The sequence below is a fragment of the Corythoichthys intestinalis genome, chromosome 19 (genome assembly GCF_030265065.1).
Source record: "Corythoichthys intestinalis isolate RoL2023-P3 chromosome 19, ASM3026506v1, whole genome shotgun sequence".
Taxonomy (NCBI): Eukaryota; Metazoa; Chordata; class Actinopteri; order Syngnathiformes; family Syngnathidae; genus Corythoichthys; species Corythoichthys intestinalis.
Window position 1 is genome coordinate 21,027,234 of NC_080413.1, and position 19,932 is coordinate 21,047,165.

General features: G+C 37.8%; 1 protein-coding gene across 5 annotated transcripts in view; it reads right to left on the bottom strand.

The window, feature by feature from the left end:
* si:dkey-174m14.3 (uncharacterized protein LOC563117 homolog) overlaps window positions 1-19,932 on the bottom strand; it is a 70,377-nt gene that overhangs the window by 3,884 nt on the left and 46,561 nt on the right. For all 5 annotated transcript variants that reach the window (XM_057823366.1, XM_057823371.1, XM_057823369.1 and 2 more), the window contains 4 exons: window positions 14,379-14,540; window positions 6,673-6,739; window positions 6,025-6,132; window positions 5,845-5,925 (listed from right to left, as the gene is read on the bottom strand). In XM_057823366.1, coding sequence (XP_057679349.1) covers window positions 5,845-5,925; window positions 6,025-6,132; window positions 6,673-6,739; window positions 14,379-14,540 — 418 coding nt within the window. The remainder of the gene's footprint in view (window positions 1-5,844; window positions 5,926-6,024; window positions 6,133-6,672; window positions 6,740-14,378; window positions 14,541-19,932) is intronic.

Genomic DNA, 19,932 nt, shown 5'->3' on the forward strand with positions numbered 1-19,932 from the left:
CAGCAAGGGCATTGAAGATGAGACGTGGCTGGGTCCTTCAGCGTGACAATGATCCCAAACACACAGCCAGGGCAGCAAAGGAGTGGCTTCGTAAGAAGCATTTCAAGGTCCTGAAGTGGCCTAGCCAGTCTCCAGATCTCAACCCCATAGAAAATCTGTGGAGGGAGTTGAAAGTCCGTCTTGCCCAACGACAGTCCCAAAACATCACTGCTCTAGAGGAGATCTGCATGGAGGAATGGGCCAAAATACCAGCAACAGTGTGCGAAAAGCTTTTGAAGAGTTACAGAAAACGTTTGCCTTCCGTTATTGCCAACAAAGGGTACATAACAAAGTATTGAGATGAACTTTTGGGATTGACCAAATACTTATTTTCCACCATGATATGCAAAAAAATTCTGTAAAAATCAAACAATGTGATTTTCTGGGTTTTTTTCCCCACATTCTGTCTCTCATGGTTGAGGTTTACCCATGTTGACAATTACAGGCCTCTCTAATATTTTCAAGTGGAGAACTTGCGCAATTAGTGGTTAAATAAATACTTATTTGCTCCACTGTAGTTAAGTTACCAAAGCAGTGGACTAGATTTCTAATCTATCTAATAGTTTGTTAGAATAATTTGTAGTAATAGCTGAATTTTTATCAATGCAGAACCAAATTATCAAAACAAAGTACAAGCTTGATAATGGACTGAACGGGACAGAAATGTTTATCTATTGTGACTCATCCAAAGACGAGCTGACTTGCTATCATGAATGTTAATCAAAGGAGAGGGTGGGTGATAGGCTAAAGGGGCTGTGACATTGGTTTCCCTGCTTAATCTTTAATGTCAATCAAAAGAGAATTCCAATAGAAAGGGAGAATGATAAACATGTCTGTAGACTGTGTTTCCATAATGTATGCATCTACAGTAGTATGCATGTTTTCCAACTATGGTATTTCAAATTGGAATCTAGAATTTATTCTTTTCGATTGATGACCAATGACCAGCAAAGGTTGGCAGTCACACATTACATTTACTCCATTACATTTACTTGATGAACCTTTTGAGAAAAAATTACTTGTAGTAGTAGTTTTACTGAGCCATACTTTTTACTTTTACTTGAGTAAATTTGTGAAGAAGAAACGTTATTCTAAATCTGCTACTTTGGGCTACACTGGTTGTTACATTTTCCTTCATGATATTACATATTATTTTTTACTTTGTGTTTTTTGCCAGAGATGGCAACAGTGGCTCTACCAGTTTCACCAATGAGACGTAGCAGCAAGAAACACATGACTCCATTATCCCAATCAGATGCAAGCTTGCCGTTCTGTGATCGCGCCAGCCTGTTCAATCACGCGGCGACTTTAAAGAACCATAAAACTTTAGTATTTGACATAGAGCGCTTCCGTCAACGTGACTCGAAAGCGTGGCTTGTAACCTCACTTCCAGTTTTTACTTGGCACCGATTTACCACGGAAAACCGGAGATATGCCCCATTTAATTTCATGATAGCAAATATGTTTTTTCCACTAGAGGGCAAATTTGCATTTGAAAACTTAATTTTTCATTGAAAGTTATTTTTGAGTGAAGCAATCCTTTTTGTGTTTGCGCCATATTATGATTAGGACATTTTTTGTCTAACTCATTCAATCCCCCCCAAAAAAGTTGCTTCAATCAAAAAAAATATTTTCAGTCAAAGAAATAAGTTATTTTTTAAAATATTTTTTTCCCCCCCAAATTTTTTAAAAATTATATGCAAAGCAAATTACCATCTAAGGTGCTCGAAAAATAATTTTGACACATTATAAAAATATATATTTTTGTTCATTTCATTCATTTTTGTTGCAGTTTTATTGCTTTTCAACTTTTACATATATAGGAAAGTCAATTACTTGCAATGACACTTTTCAGACACCGTGGGGGCCTGGCCCCCCTGCCCCCCCATAAAATCCGCTTATGTATGTGCCCTTTTTATGTTTTAAGTGTTGCTAAAGGCAGCCACGTGCCCAAGTCTTATTCACAACGCCGCATAATTCAGCAGTCAGCTAGCTCCTCTCAGACCAGGGCCAAGCACGTGTGTATAGACAGCCACTGACCCTTCTTATGTAACGATGAACTTTTTGTTGTACATAATCGGGTGCATATTGAATGCACTATGTGAGTCCTGTGCAATTCATCTTCAGCCATAGTAGCAGAGGCATACTATAATCTAGTGTCTGTTTGTCACGTGTGCGACGTGCATTCGTCCAAATCAATAACGGTAACCACATGCAGTACACTTGATAAGTACAATTGAACTATTGGGCCACAGTGTACTCAAGGCTAGCTAGTTCTGTTGTTTGACAGCCTAAAAGCATTTATTGTTAAATTGTTATCATGCTGTCACATGTTATTTTTTGTAAACTAATTTTTACTTCACAATCTACTTGTAAAACTATATCCATTACAACAGTTGTTTAATAGTTTATTTTGTGTGTGTGTATTTTTTAGTACGCACGTTTATGACATGTCTGTGCCCTTGTTTGGGAGACTGCATTGCTTACGTCTGAATTATTTACACACACCACAACAGTTGCATTTTTGCATCTATTTTATTGTATTTTGATTTTCTTCACCCCTTTTGAAAATTAACATTCTTTTATCCGGGACTGCCCTGAATCAGGTTTAGTCAAATACTGTATAACGGCTGAAACAAAATCAGTTTCTTATTTGAAATATATCTCAGTATATGTATTATTTTTTTGAAATATTCTATTTGGAGGGGAAACATAATCTAATTAAAGAGCATAGTTGTGGTCTAATTATTGATGTACATGTAGTCCCCGGGTTACAAACAAGTTTCGTTCCTACGCTGGCGAGGTAACCCGGATTTTCGCCTAAATCAGAATTAAACCTTTAAGTAAATCTCCAAATAACTATCCAAAAAATATTTTGTTTAATAATGGAGGATACGCTGTGGCAGCGTTAGGTCTGGCCGGACTGTCGCTTTGTATGATTGAGAAGCAAACTCACTCGTCTAACACAGATAAATGATAGCTGCGCTCTGGTTTGACCTTCAAGGCTGTAAGTTGTTTCAGCTAAAACATATTTGTGTATGCATTTGTAATTAAGTTATGTGTGAGCGATTTACTATGAGAATTGTAAATACATTAGCATTACTAGCATTTAAGATAGTGGACTTTTGTTAGGCAAATTAGGCTAATTTAATCTATTAAATTTAAATATTGATCAGGCTAGATGGATGTTTAAGCACCAATTGTTTTGTTTAGAGTGTTTTATTATTATAATGCGTGCCGTTTTGAACATAAGTGTACATATGTGTGTTACAGCTTTACAAATTGTCAAAAGTGAAGGAAGTAAAACGTTTCAAAAAGCACAATTGCTTTGTATGCTATCTGTAAAGCTGAACAACTTCATGTTTAGTGAGGAAAGAACACGTAATATTAATAAACTAAAGTAAAAAATAAGATACTGTGAGGTACGATAAGGTACTTTTTGTGCGAAAAAAACAACAACTGGAGACAAAATGGTGGACGAGACTCGAGCGTCATAAAGTCAAAATCGCGTAAGTCGAGTACAGTGATCCCTCGTTTTTTGCGGTCAATGCGGAACAGAAGCCGCCGCGATACGTAAAAAAACACTAAGTAGCGCACCCCCCCCCCAAAAAAAAATTGTGTTCAATGTATTTATTTGGATTTAGCATTGGAAAGAGATACGTTTAAGACATGTATAATTTTAAAAAATGTATATATAAATATATATATATATACAGTATATATTAATGAATGTTTTTTTAAGCAGTTCAAATGTAATAATTATGATGTTTTAAACATGCTACTGTCCAACCTAATTACTTTTTAACTCATTTGCTCCCAAAAACCTATAAATACTTTCTATTTTTAATTGTTTCAGTGTCCCGAAGACGTATAAATACGTCTGTTACGGGTTTTTTTTTTTCACAAGAGACATCTCTAGGTTCTGATTGAACTTAGCTCCAAAGCACAATGCTGAAGATACATTTTAAAGCAATAAAACTGGCCACTGGAGGGCAGTAGCGCATTTGGTAAGACCGCCAACCCGATTCAAAGGAACAAACGGCTGGTGCGCCGGCGGTAGATGACCAAATGGACGTCCAGGATGCCAGGCGGCGGACGACCGAGCAGAACAACCGGGAGGATGCCCGGGATGCCAGGCGCTGGACGACTGACCAGAACGAACTGGACCCTTAGTGCAGCGGACGATGCTGTTGAATCCGTGTTGCTTGCCGAGCAGAGCCCGCGCCGCCGTGCTCAGCCGCTCGTGTCCCCCGCACTCAGCAGGAAACACGCACGGCCAAACCAGTTCCCTCCCAGAGACACAAGTTCCCCAGGTGAACTCCGCCACAAGGTGGTCACCACAAAAGAAAGACTCAAAAAAAAAAAAATCCACCTTTATGAGACAGGCGGCAATGAGGGAAAAGTTTACCCCGGCTGTCGCAGCCACAACACCGTCATCTCTCAGTTAGTTATGTGTAAAAACATTGTTACTTTGCTATCAAAAGCTCTATTTGCCTTGTTGTTTATGTTATTTTGTAAAAGGAAAACATTATTCAGATATTTGGGATGTAACTAAAGCAAAAAATAGCAGTTAAAGTGAAAGTTATGTTTGAAATGTATGCGTTTACAAAAAGCTCAACTTCTCTGTTTTTTCATCAGAAATTGGAAAATTGCTCAAACTAAGCTATTTTCTAATGCTGATTTCTAAAGAATGGAGAAAGATATGAAAAATTTTTTTATTCTGAAAGAAGAGAGTCTAATATTTCTTTTGGTGGGTTCCATGTTTATGTAGCAATAGAACAGAATTTTCTGTGGGCCTTGCAAAATCAGTCAAAATCCAGTAAAACAGCCGGGAGCAAAGGAGGTTGCACCGGTGAAAACGGCTGGGAGTGAATGAGTTAATCAAGAATAAAGTACTGCAGTCGAAAAATGCTTGCTTTTATTAAATGTTTCACTGAGTGAGTCCACTCAAACTGCTCACTTACACACATTGAGTTGCCACAGCAACTGTTTAATAAGGTAAACGATGATTGACGTATGCAGGGCTTTGAATGTAGGGGTCTGGCGAGATCAGACCCAGACATCTGTCAACATCGTTAACTTTAATAAGCAACTCCAATGCACGGGCTGACGAACAAAGAGCAGGGAGAGGGAGGGAGGGAGCGAGAGTGCGACTGTGATCGGCTCGCGACAGTTCATCTGTATTATTTTTTTTTTTCTAAATTGAAAAAAATCTGCAATGGAATGAGGGCGCGAAGTTTGAAGCGCGAAGTAGAGAGGGATCACTGTAAGTTGTAACCCAAGGACCACCTGTATTCAGCCCTGTACTGCCCCTCCCACCACCTTAAAGGCTGCTTTAAAGTAGCTATTGAGAGATAATTAACCCCTTCACACCTTAGCATGCTGCTGAAGGACATGACGCGTTCGCGTCTCTAAACCAGTAAATCCAGTGAATTTAGTTCCTATGGCAACTTCTTTGAGGCAATTGGATGAAACCTTTCCCTTTGAAATCAAAATCATTAGGTTTGACACGCCCTCTTTGCTATTTTTGGCTCTTTAAAACTGGCTGACCAAACGCAACTTAACGTAAAGTGCTCATTTCACATTAAAAACACATTCACGTTAAAAATAAGCAATAAAAGCATGAAATATCCCTGACAAAAAAATTGCACTTTGTTCTGGTGTTTGAGTAGGGTAAAAATCAGTGCATTCTTTTTTTTTTTTTTTTTTGCCCAACAGAAAAAATCCGGGTCTTGTTACTTGATTAACTATTTCCTAACTCTTTTTTTTTCTAAGAAAAACAACATACGAGGGTAGGGTGCTCACCTCAGAGAGCTCATCCCTATAAAGTGACTTGTTACACTGTAGAAGCTGAGCCGCCAGGTTACAATCCTTCCTGTAGACATCCTGCAGCACACATGAAAAAGATTATTACCAGTCATTAGAAAGGATATGAGTAAACTATTACGTGATGATAATGATTAGTGTATGGTAGTCTCTCCTCACATTGTCCTCTTGAAGTTTATCTATGGTGAGCTTTGCCTCCATTAAGTGGTTATTCAAGACGATGATCTCCCTGCTCAGGGCTCGTTTTTCGTCATCATGGTGCTGCGACTAACAAGACACAAAGATGGAGCAGAGGGAGAACATCACATACATCTTGAAAGCGAGTTGTGAACAGCCTCATTCCCTAGTTGTTTTTGTTGACTTTTATCGGATGGGAACTGACGAATACTCCTCTATGCAGTTCAGTTTAAAAATGGCCATTTTTATTTTTAGTCAAAACAACTTGCTCATCGTTTTTTTAGCTTCAGGCCACTTTTATCTTGCTTATGTTGCAATGTGATGAAACAACTTGCTTGAATGTTCACTAGCCCCTGATGGTCATACCGAGTGTACGTACTGCATAATTACATCTTTTCTAGTCTGGCCAATGAGGCGAGCTGTGTTTCACAGATGAACAATGGGGTTGCTGTCACTCCACTGTCTGGAGGAGGACAGCCAATAGTAATAAGCCATAATTAATGTCACTGGTACCAACAGAAGGGCATTTATATTACAGTATAATAAATTGGATGGAAAACACGCTGCACCACTATGATGCTTTGTCTTTCTTTCTACTTTAGTTTAATCATGACTAGCATAGGCACTTACATCTCTGTGTATCTTTTCCTCTAGATCTTGGTTTATCCTCTGCAGTGCAGAGTAGCTGCTTTGGATCCTAAAACACAAAGAAAATTCTTTTATTTATACACAGTAGTACAAGCTTGCATAAAACATGCCTTATGATTTTTTTTTTTTTTTTTGTCTTGTACAATAAGTGAATTTTATGAATAAATGTGTTCTCCATAGTTCCTTTCTTGGTGTCTGTTATGTCAGAATCAAAATTTTTAAATAGGTTTTATTACTCCAATAGACTATATACAGTGGAATGAAAAAGTATCTGAACCTTTTGGAATTTCTCACATTTCTGCAAAAAGTCACCATCAAATGTGATCTGATCTTTGTCAAAATCACACAGATGAAAAAACTGTCTGCTTAAACAAAAACCATCCAAACATTTATAGGTTTTCGTATTTTAATGAGGATAGTATGCAAATATTGACACAAGGGGGAAAATAAGTAAGTGACCCATCACATTTAATATTTTGTGCCCCACCCCCCACCCCCTACCCCCCGCCCGTCCATTTGGCAGCAACAACTTCAACCAGACGCTTCCTGTAGCTGCAGATCAGTCTGGCACATCGATCACGACTAATCTTGGCCCATTCTTAACAAAACTGCAATAGTTCAGTCAGATTCCTGGGATGTCTAACATGAATGTTTGGCTCTTTAGGTCATGCAAAGCATCTCAATGGCGTTCAAGCAAGGGCGTAGGTTTGCATAGGGACGGTAGGGACAAAACACTATCATCTTTTCAGGATTCTCAAACTGTCCCCACCAACTTTTAAGCAACCTTATTTGTATTATATAATGAGTTCAGTAATATGGGTAATTTAGATTGTCTTCCTATTTGTTGTAAGGATATAATTGACCCTACCATTATTAAATGACTTATTTTCATTATGACTTATTTTCATTATGTTCTTACATTTACCCCTTCTCACTTGCTGAATGTGCCAGTCCATTTCCCCCCCCTCAAACACACGTTTGATTGGCTGATGACTTGAATTTATTTAACATTTATTTATTCATTTTCTACTATATTTATTTAAAAAGTTTTTTATTTGCCGCCTATGCGGGCATTTTTTTTTTCAGATACATTAATCATAATCGAGGTAAAAAGTTTTCATATTTTGTTGAGTTTGGCTGTGCTTGTGGACAAAAGCAGTAGTGTTTTAGTTGAAGGAAGGCTCCATTTGGATTTATTTTTGTTATACCCTGACTAAGAAGTTTTTTCAGTTATATTCAATTTTTTTATTTAGACAGCCAATGTTGAGTGGTCTTTAGACAAATATTTATATTTTTCATTCCTGAATAGTTCATCATCATCACGGCTCTTGGATGGTTAAGAGATTATTTTCAAGTTTGTATTTATTATGTATGTTAATATAATTTAAGTTATGTTCAAATATTTCAATTTAAATTTGATAATAAAATCCAGATTTTTTTCTGTTTTCAAAATGTTTCTTCAGTAGTTTTTGAAAACAAAGGTTTGAATGGAACGGTGTCTCACCTGATCCGATACACATGAAAGTTAATATAAATCAATACAGATTTTTTTTTTTTTTCTACATTGATCATTTGGACTTGGCTTATCAATTATTAAGTTCATATTTGTGAGAAATATACCCCTGACCCCCATTCACCCAATCTGTTTGGTCTTATTAATGTCCTGTCCCCAGCAAAAAGTTTAGACGCAGGTTATGCTGTTATATCGTCCCTACCAATGTTGAGACCAAACCTACGCCCTTGGGTTCAAGTCTGGAGTTTAATTTGGCCACTCCAGAATGTGTATTTTGTTCTTCTGAAACCATTCTGAAGTTGATTTACAATGCTCCCTCTACCATGCTTCACGGTGGGGATGAGGTTGTTGATGTTGGTGAGCGGTTCCATTTTCCTCCACACATGACATTGTGTGTTACTCCCAAACAATTTAAGTTTGGTTTCATCAGTCCACAAAATATTTTGCCAAAACGTCTATTGAGTGTCCTAGTGCCTTTTTGCGAACATTAATCGAGCAACAATGTATTTTTTAGACAGCTGTGGCTTTCTCCGTGGAGTCCTCCCATGAACACCATTCTTGGCCATAGTTTTACATATAGTTGATTTGTGCACCTAGATATTGGACTGTGCCAGTGATTTCTGTAAGTCTTTAGCTGACACTCTAGGGTTCTTTTTTACCTCTCTGAGTATTCTGTGCTGAACTCTTGGCGTCATTTTTGGTGGACGGCCACTCCTTGGGAGAGAAGCAACAGTGCCAAACTCTATCCATTTGTAGACAACTAGCCGATGGATGAACATCCAGACTTTTAGAGATGGTTTGCGATCCTTGCCCAACTTTAAACAAATCAACAATCCTTGATCACAGGTTTTTCCTTTTTGACCGAGCTTTGATGCACACCAGACAATGCTTCACATCAAGACATTTCTTACCAGGTGTGTGTTTTATAGTAGGCAGGGCAGCTTTAAACCACTCATCAGTGATTGGAGACACACCTGACTTAAAATGTTTGGTAAAAATTGGTTTCAATTGCTCTTTAAGTCTCCTTAGGCAGAGGGTTCACTTACTTATTTTTCCAATCTTCTGTCATTGTTTGCATGCTATCCTCATTAATACATTAAAACTAGGGCTGTCAAAATTATCGCGTTAACGGGCGGTAATTAATTTTTTAAATTAATCACGTTAAAATATTTGACGCAATTAACGCACATGCCCCGCTCAGATTAAAATGACAGCAGTGTAATGTCCGCTTGTTACTTGTTTTTGTTGTTTGGCGCCCTCTGCTAGCGCTTGGGTCCAAATGATTTTATGGGTTTGGGGAGTGAGCATGGTGTAATGACATCAACAATGGCGAGCTACTAGTTTATTTTTTGATTGAAAATTTTACAAATTTTAACAAAACGAAAACATTAAGAGGGGTTTTAATATAAAATTTCTATAACTTGTACTAACATTTATCTTTTAAGAACTACAAGTCTTTCTATCCATGGATCACTTTACCGGAATGTTAATAATGTTAATGCCATCTTGTTGATTTATTGTTATAATAAAAAAAAAATACAGTTCTTACAGTATGTACTGTATGTTGAATGTATATATCCGTCCTGAGTCTTATCTTTCCATTCCAACAATAATTTACAGAAAAATATGGCATATTTTATACATGGTTTGAATTGCGATTAATTACGATTGATTAATTTTTAAGCTGTAATTAACTCAATCAACATTTTTAATCGTTTGACAGCCCTACTTTACTATGTTTTTATTTTACTCCCTCATCACTCTACAGCACTGTTTAATTAAGCCTTAATGAAACCCAAGCATCAGCAGTCGTCATAATTAATAGAAACCTAGCCCTCCGCAGGGCTAACGTTATGTTAGCAAGGTACAGTAACGTTAATCTTATTTATTAGCGCTACATTAACTTAATTTTACCTTATCTCTAGCATAGACTTCATAAGTCTATGGTCTCGAGTAGGGATGGGAATTGATAAGATTTTTAACAATTCCGGTTCCATTATCGATATTGCTTAACGATTCAATTCTTTATCGATTCCCTTATCGATTCTAATTTTGACTAATGGACTGTACGAGGTTCTGGGTTCAATATGTTTATGGCTCATTTGCCTCGGAGTGTCGGTTAGAGCACAAGGAGCGGAGAATGGAGTTGGTCTTTGGCACTTTTAATCCAACTTGACAACAGGCACAACAGGCAATGGCAATTGATATGACAATCACTCAATGAGCAGATGAGAGCATGCGTGGAAAGATGTTAATGTATTTGTATGTGTGTGGAAGAAGACTGGAATGTGTGGGTATATGTGTGGTTCTGAAAGGAAAGAAAATTAGATCATATCAGTGCTGATGCAATAAACAATGCAAATTGACTGGTTTTCTATCCATGGATCGCTTTAAGAGAATGTTAATAATGTTAATGCCATCTTGTTGATTTATTGTTATAATAAACAAATACACTACTTATGTACCGTATGTTGAATGTACATATCCGTCTTGTGTCTTATCTTTTCATTCCAACAATAATTTACAGAAAAATATGGCATATTTTATAGATGGTTTGAATTGCGATTAATTACGATTAATTAATTTTTAAGCTGTCATTAACTCGATTAAAAATTTTAATCGTTTGACAGTCCTAATTAAAACCTATAAATGTTTGGGTGGTTTCAGTTAAAGCAGACACTGTATTTTCATCTGTGTGTGCTTTTGACAAAGATTATATCACATTTGATGGTGGTTTCATGCAGAAATGTGAGAAATTCCAAAAGGTTCAGATACTTTTTCACACCACTGTAGCTCAGACCAGAACAAGATATGTGACTCGTTTAGAAAACTATTTATATCTATACACTCGGGCATGAGCTGCCTACTGTAGCGAAAGTGGAGACAAAAATAAACTGGAGGAAAATATACCCCGCATTTGATCATTCAGCTATTTCAATTTTCACATCTTTTTTGATCCACTGCTGTTTGCATTTTGAAAGTTTATATAGTTGATACTTTATTTTTAATTTTTTTTTTTTAAAAGTGGGAAACCATTTCATCATCACTGCGGCTGTTTTAAATTAATGTTTGCCTTATGAAAAATACAGCAGTTTTGCACTGAGAGTTTAAAAGAAAAAGTGCACCAAATAGTAATGAATATAGGAATACAGTTTAACTGATAATCTTTCATACCACTTTCCTTTGAATAATGCAGTACCGTGCTACTGTGTGAGAGAACATGTTCTTTTATTGCGTCCCTCATAAATGTGAAATCTAACTCATACATAATGCCATACGCAATGCACATCACATTTGCTAACGTTCTACATTTCTGCTCATACTTATTCTCTGGGTATTTTAGTCGTCATATTTCTTTTTATGCTATTGTTAACAATGACATACTTCTTGTTGCATTTTATCTTAGTTTGCTTCACCAATTTATCAAAATTCAACCTTAATCTCATCCTTTTTGTTCATGTTAGTAAGCATTAGACTATGGAGCACATTTTTTGTTGTTTTAGATTAGGGCTGCAGCTATCAATTATTTTAGTCGGCAATTAATTGATAAAGTAATTAGTTTGAATAATCGAGTAATCGGATAAGGAACATGAAAAATTAAAAATACCTGAGCTGGGCCTCAAACGGGATCAAAAAAAAAAAAGTAAATGAGGATATACTGTAAATACTACCAAAAGAACTATTGGGTAACTTACATAGCAAAAGTTTTTTTTGTTTTTGTTTTACCCTGCTTTTAACAAATGGTTCAAAACACGAATTTCCACAAAGAACGGCTAATATACATATAAACTAAATTACGAATGCATTAAAAAAAAAAAAATAGCTCAAACAAAAACTTAGCTTATGTTGGTCTTAACAGGAAGCAGATGGATTAGGCCATGTAAAATTAGTTATATCATATTCACTGTTGTCTGTGTTTTCCGACATACAGTATATATATATATATATATATATATATATATATATATACTAGGGCTGTCAAACGATTAAAAATTTTCATCGAGTTAATTACAGCTTAAAAATTAATTAGTCGTAATTACTCGAAATTCAAACCATCTATAAAATATGCCATATTTTTTCTGTAAATTATTGTTGGAATGGAAAGATAAGACACAAGACGGATATATATATTCAACATATGGTACATAAGTACTGTATTTGTTTATTAAGACAATAAATCAACAAGATGGCATTAACATTATTAACATTCTCTTAAAGCGATCCATGGATAGAAAGACTTGTAGTTCTTAAAAGATAAATGTTAGTACAAGTTATTAAAAATTTAATATTAAAACGCCTCTTAATGTTTTCGTTTTATTAAAATTTGTAAAAGTTTTCAATCAAAAAATAAACAAGCAGCTCGCCATTGTTGATGTCAATAGTTACACCATGCTCACTCATTGTGCTGAAGCCCATAAAATCATTTGGACCCAAGCGCCAGCAGAGGGCGCCAAACACCAAAAAGCAAGTAACAAGCAGACATTACACTTCTGTCATTTTAATCTGTTTGAGCGGGGCATGTGCGTTAATTGCGTCAAATATTTTAACTTGATTAATTAAAAAAATTAATTACCGCCCGTTAACGCGATAATTTTGACAGCCCTAATATATACACATACGGTATACAGTTGTGGTCAAAAGTTTACATACACTTGTGAAGAACATAATGTCATGGCTCTCTTGAGTTTCCAGTTATTTCTACAACTCTGATTTTTCTCCGATAGAGTGATTGGAACAGATACTTCTTTGTCACAAAAAAACATTCATGAAGTTTGGTTCTTTTATGACTTTATTATGGGTTAACAGAAAAAGTGATCAAATCTGCTGGGTCAAAAATATACACACATGGATCTGAAAAAGCGAATCATTGACTTGAACAAGTCAGGAAACTTGGAGCCATTTCAAAAGCAGCTGCAGGTCCCAAGAGCAACAGTGCAAACAATTGTTTGTAAGTATAAAGTGCATGGCACTGTTTTGTCACTGCCACGATCAGGAAGAAAACGCAAGCTATCACCTTCTGCTGAGAGAAAATTGGTCAGGAGGGTGAAGATTCAACCGAGAATCACCAAAAAGTAGAAGAAGCAAAAGAATTAGAAGTTGCTGGAACACAGGTGTCAGTGTCCACAGTCAAGTGTGTTTTGCATCTCCATGGACTGAGAGGCTGCCGTGCAAGAAGGAAGCCCTTGCTCCAAAAGCGGCACCTTAAGGCTCGACTGACGTTTGCTACTGATCACATGGACAAAGATAAGACCTTCTGGAGGAAAGTTCTGTGGTCAGACGAAACAAAAATCGAGCTGTTTAGCCACAATGCCCAGCAATATGTTTGGAGGAGAAAAGGTGAGGCCTTTAACCCCAAGTACACCATGCCTACCGTCAAGCACGGTGGTGGTAGTATTATGCTGTGGAGCTGTTTTGCTGCCAATGGAACTGGTGCTTTACAGAGAGTAAATGGGATAATGAAGAAGGAGGATTACCTTCAAATTCTTCAAGATAACCTAACGTCATCAGAACGAAGATTGGGTCTTGGGCGCAGTTGGGTGTTCCAACAGGACAATGACCCCAAACACACATCAAAAGTGGTAATGGAATGGCTAAATCAGGCTAGAATTAAGGTTTTCGAATGGCCTTCCCAAAGTCCTGACTTAAACCCCATTGAGAACTTGTGGACAATGCTGAAGAAACAAGTCCATGTCAGAAAGCCATCAAATTTAACTGAACTGCACCAATTCTGTCAAGAGGAGTGGTCAAAGTTTCAACCAGAAGCTTGCCAGAAGCTTGTGGATGGCTACCAAAAGCGCCTAATTGAAGAGAAAATGGCCAAGGGACATGTTACCAAATATTAGCGCTGCTGTATGTATATTTTTGACCCAGCAGATTTGATCACTTTTTTCTGTTCACCCATAATAAAGTCATAAAAGAACCAAACTTCATGAATGTTTTTTGCGACAAAGAAGTATCTGTTCCAATCACTCTATCAGAGAAAAATCAGAGTTGTAGAAATAACTGGAAACTCAAGAGAGCCATGACATTATGTTCTTCACAAGTGTATGTAAACTTTTGACCACGACTGTATATACATTGCATTTGTTTGTGATTCCTTGGGGGAGGTGGACATGAGGGGGGTTGAAAATTCTGCACATCATACACATGTGTCTTCCAGTGAGTATCCTCTGACCTGCGTAGTTTATCGGTAAACTTGTCCAGCTCTTCTTGAGCACGACGCAGCTCGGTCTCAAGGTACTGACGCGTGGCGTCAAACTCACTCTGTAGCAGCTCCAGCTTGTGTGTTGTATAGGAAAGTCGCTTCCGTAGGTCTTCTTTTTGCTCTAGCAATGAGCTGTGCACACACACACAAACACACCAAGTTATGATTGTAAATCATTTCTGTATCAACTAAATGGTGTCCACATATCTTGTTGACAGCGATGCAATGAATGGGAGACCCTAATACAAGCAGAATGGTGGTGTGCGGACATGAGCAGACACATTGTAGGAAGTATTTCTGATGTTCGGGATTAAAACCTGCCAGCCTGTGTGAAAACCCCCCAGTTATCAACATTGGAGCGTGCTGTAATATGAGCTTTAAACTTTTTAATACATCAGATGAATCGATCCTGAAGGGAACAGCATCAATTCAGCGCAAGAGTCCATGCGTTAACTGGTGCCTCAATCTAATGAAAGGGCAAGTGTAAGTGGGAAATGAGGGAAATGTGGGCTATCACGATGGATCCGAGTACACGTGGCCAGGCTTAATGGAGCCCATATTGACGGACAGCGGGAGGAAGGAAGCTAATGATTCTATCTCTGGCCAGATAACAAACGAATAGAGATGTGATGTCCTTTCATTCCCGTGTCTCCCTTTCTTCCTAATAACCACATCAGGTAACAAAGGCTTGAGATGGAGAGGCTTCTTTTTCAGTGCTTGCAGGTCACAGAATGGAAGCATCATCTACGAGAGATCTCATTAAAATTCATGATGGCGAGGTTGCTATTTCACTCATTTTCTCCCCCCTGAGATTAGAAATAAGTCATGGGAACACCTCCATACATTGAAGAAAAAAACCTGTATATGCTGCAGCTGGACAGATATGCGGATACAAAGCTGCTCCCAAGGCACAGATCCTACTGGTGCATTTAAACCGCAGTGAGTTGAGTCACTAAATTTTGGCAACACATACCTCCCCTCTAGGACAACACTTTATCAGTGTTACATACATCATATCAGTATTAGGTGGGATGTTGAGAACATCCTTCTCTACCATAACTCTTAAAATCTGTACATGATGTTCTCCAGGTAATATTCCTACAGGATTCACGTATTAATATCTTGATAAACAAGCTTCTGTTTTCATATTTCCCGTCTTTTTTGAAGGATTTTGCACTAAATTTGTAAAAATCAAATCAATAACCATACTGGTCTGCTCAGGAACAATGGTGTAAAACAACAACCTGTCAAATGTCTGGCGATCAAAATAAAAACTGTATGTAATAAAATGGATCTACTTGACTTTCTCTGGTGTTGCGTGAAATAGTTTGAGGGCAACTGCTGAATAAGCTTCTTTGAAAGGGATACTGAAAATATGCGCAGAACATATACAGTGGGGCAAATAAGTATTTAGTCAACCACTAATTGTGCAAGTTCTCCCACTTGAAAATATTAGAGAGGCCTGTAATTGTCAACATGGGTAAACCTCAACCATGAGAGACAGAATGAAGAAAAAAAAAAAAAACAGAAAATCTCATTGTTTGATTTTTAAAGAATTAATTTGGAAATCATGGTGGAAAATAAGTATTTGGTCTATAACAAAAGTTCATCTCAATACTTTGTTATGTACCCTTTGTTGGCAATAACGGAGGCCAAACGTTTTCTGTAACTCTTCACAAGCTTTTCACACACTGTTGCTGGTATTTTCGCCCATTCCTCCATGCAGATCTCCTCTAGAGCAGTGATGTTATGGGGCTGTCATTGGGCAACACGGACTTTCAACCTCCTCCTCACCCCGTGGCGTCAAAATGACAACAAGAACGGGGAGCAAAAATCCCAGAACCACACGGGGGGACCAAGTGAATGACCTACAGAGAGCTGGGACCACAGTAACAAAGGCTACTATCAGTAACACAATGCGCCGCCAGGGACTCAAATCCTGCACTGCCAGACATGTCCCCCTGCTGAAGAAAGAACACGTCCAGGCTCGTCTGTGGTTCGCTAGAGAGCATTTGGATGATCCAGAAGAGGACTGGGAGAATGTGTTATGGTCAGATTTTTTGATAGAAACACAGGTTCTCTTGTTTGGAGGAAAAAGAACTACTTAAATACTGAATTGCACCATACCCACTGTGAAGCATGGGGGTTGAAACATCATGCTTTGGGGCTGTTTTTCTGCAAAGGGACCAGGATGACTGATCTGTGTAAAGGAAAGAATGAATGGGGCCATGTATCGAGAGATTTTGAGTGAAAATCTCCTTCCATCAGCAAGGGCATTGAAGGTGAGACGTGGCTGGGTCTTTCAGCATGATGATGATCCCAAACACACAGCCAGAGCAACAAAGGAGTGGCTTCGTAAGAAGCATTTCAAGGTCCTGGAGTGGCTATAGCCAGTCTCCAGGTCTCAACCCCATAGAAAATCTGCAGAGGGAGTTGAAAGTCCGTGTTGCGCAATGAGAGCCCCAAAACATCACTGCTCTAGAGGAGATCTGCATGGAGGAATGAGCCAAAATACCAGCAACAGTGTGTGAAAAGCTTGTGAAGAATTACAGAAAACGTTTGGCCTCCGTTATTGCCAACAAAGGGTACATAACAATGTATTGAGATGAACTTTTGGTATTGACCAAATACTTATTTTCCACCATGATTTGCAAATAAATTCTTTAAAAATCAAACAATGTGATTTAAAAAAAATTTTTTTTTTAAACACACTCTGTCTCTCATGGTTGAAGTTTAACCATGTTGACAATTACAGGCCTGTCTAATATTTTCAAGTGGCAGAACTTGCACAATTAGTGGTTGACTAAATACTTATTTGCCCCACTGTATTAAGGGGAAATATATACACAGTACATACTTTACATATACAGTACGTAGATGAATATCTACAGTGGTACGAAAAAGTATCTGAACCTTTTGGAATTTCTCACATTTCTGCATAAAATGACCACCAAATCTGATCTGATCTTTGTCAAAATCACACAGATGAATAAACAGTGTCTGCTTTAACTAAAACCACCGAAACATTTATAGGTTTTCATATTTTAATAAGGATAGCATGCAAACAATGACAGAACGGGGAAGAATAAGTAAGTGAACCCTCTGCCTAAGGAGACTTAAAAATCAATTGAAACATCAATTTTTACCAAACATTTTAATTCAGGTGTGTGCCCAATCAATGATAAGTGGTTTAAAGCTGCCCTGCCCACTATAAAACACACACCTGGTAAGAAATGTCTTGATGAGAAGCATTGTCTGGTGTGCATCATGGCTCGGTCAAAAAGGAAAAACCTGCGATCAAGGTTTGTTCATTTGTAGAAAGCTGGGAAAGGACATATAACCATCTCTAAAAGTCTGGATGTTAATCAATCAACAGAAGAGAAGTTGTCAACAAATAAAGAGAGTTTGGCACTGTTTCTTCTTTCCCAAGGAGTGGCCGTCCACCAAAAATGACGCCAAGAGTTCAGCACAGAATACTCTGAGAGGTAAAAAAAAGAACCCTAGAGTGTCAGAAATCAGAAATACAGAAGTACAGAAATCACTGGCAGAGTCCAATATCTCTGTGCACTCATCAACTATAAAACTATGGCCAAGAATGGTGTTCCTAGGAGAAGTCCACGGAGGAAGCCATTGCTGTCTAAAAAAAATAATTGTTGCTCGTTTAATGTATACAAAAACGCACTTGGACACTCAACAGATGTTTTGGCAAATTATTTTGTGGACTGATGAAACCAAAGTTGAATTGTTTTGGAGTAACACACAACATCATGTGTGGAGGAAACATGGAACAGGTCACCAACATCAACACCTCATCCCCACCGTGAAGCATGGTGGAGGGAGCATCATGAGTCGGGCTGTTTTGCTACCTCAGAGCCTGGACAACTTCCAGTCATTAATGGAAGAATGAATTCAAAAGTTTATCAGGATGTTTTGCTGAGGCCGTCTGTCAGGCATTTGAAATTTAAAAGAGGGTGGATGCTGCAACGAGGCAATGATCCAAAACACAGAATTAAATCAACTTCAGAATTGTTTCAGAAGAACAACGTACACGTTCTGGAGTGGTCAAGTCTAAGTCCAGACATGAACCGCATTGAGATGCTGTGGTATGACCTAAAGACAGCGATTAATGCCAGACATCCCAGGAATCTGACTGAACTCCGGCAGTATTGTAGAGAAGAATGGGCCAAAATTAGTCTTGATTGATGTGCCGGAGTGATCTGCAGCTACAGGAAGCGTCTGGTTGAAGTTATTGCTGCCAAAGGGTGGGCCACAAAATATTATATGTGATGGTTCATTTACTTATTTTCCCCCTTCTGTCATTGTTTGCATACTATCCTAATTAAAATATGAAAACATTTAGATGTTTGGGTGGTTTTAGTTAAAGCTGACACTGTTTTTTTCATCTGTGGGATTTTGACAAAGATCAGATCACATTTGATGGTGATTTTATGCAGAACTGTAAGGCATTCCAAAAGGTTCAGATACTTTTTCATACCACTGTATTAACAGATGTTAAAAATGGGCCCAATCACTCAGATTTCTCTATCGGTTCACATTCACATTCTTTGCTTCCCTATTCATTTAATATTGAATGTTTTATTTTGTTTGTTTGTTTTAACAAGGGGCCTACCGCGGATCAGTAAAAGCATAAAATTGCAACCCAACTGGGTAGTGACATATTGCGAGACAAAACCCAGACTTCCAAAACAATAACACAGTCATCTGGGTGACATATGCTCCTTAGACATGTATTCATATAGTGAATTTTTAATATAGTTTTAAGAACCGCAAAGAGTTCCTCTGAGGATGGTTCCAAGGCTTGTATTGAATTATAATGAGCAACATGGACCCACACTGAAGAAAACAAAAAGTTTATTATTACTATCTTATTATTCAAAGAAAGATTGAAGAATGCCTTACACTCTTACTGAAGACAAGAACCAGTTATGTTGCACTACCCTGCCATCTGAAGATTTACATATATTAGTTACATAGCCAGAATAGCACTTAGCTGTTTTATGATTTTCCGACACTTCTCTTTGGCTGATATTTCTTCATCAAATGCACAAACTATCAGAGACAAGACGCCAGAGTTGTATTGCGCTACATGGCCCCTTTTGGATAAAAGCAGGAAGCATTTATGATCTTGACACCATGCTAATTAAAGAATTACTGAGTACATACTTTAATAAAGCTTCGGCAGACCCGTGCCGCCTATAAGGTAATTCAAGCAACTGCCTAAGGGCGCACCAGCGTCCAAAAAGGCGTCAAGAAAAATATTCAAATAATATTTGATGAAAGCAGTATTCAAAAAATTATACAAAACAATAAAACAAAAGAACAACAAAATCGTTCATATTAAGTCTTTAAATAATAATGAAATCATTTTTCTAGTGTGCCTTCTACCTGTTTCACTTTTTCCTGTGAAGCGATAATTTCACCATGGACCCTAGTCTCACCACCCAGCAGACCAGCGAGCCACCTGGAGGTGCTATTTTTAGCCTCCGCAATTGAGCGATGTTAC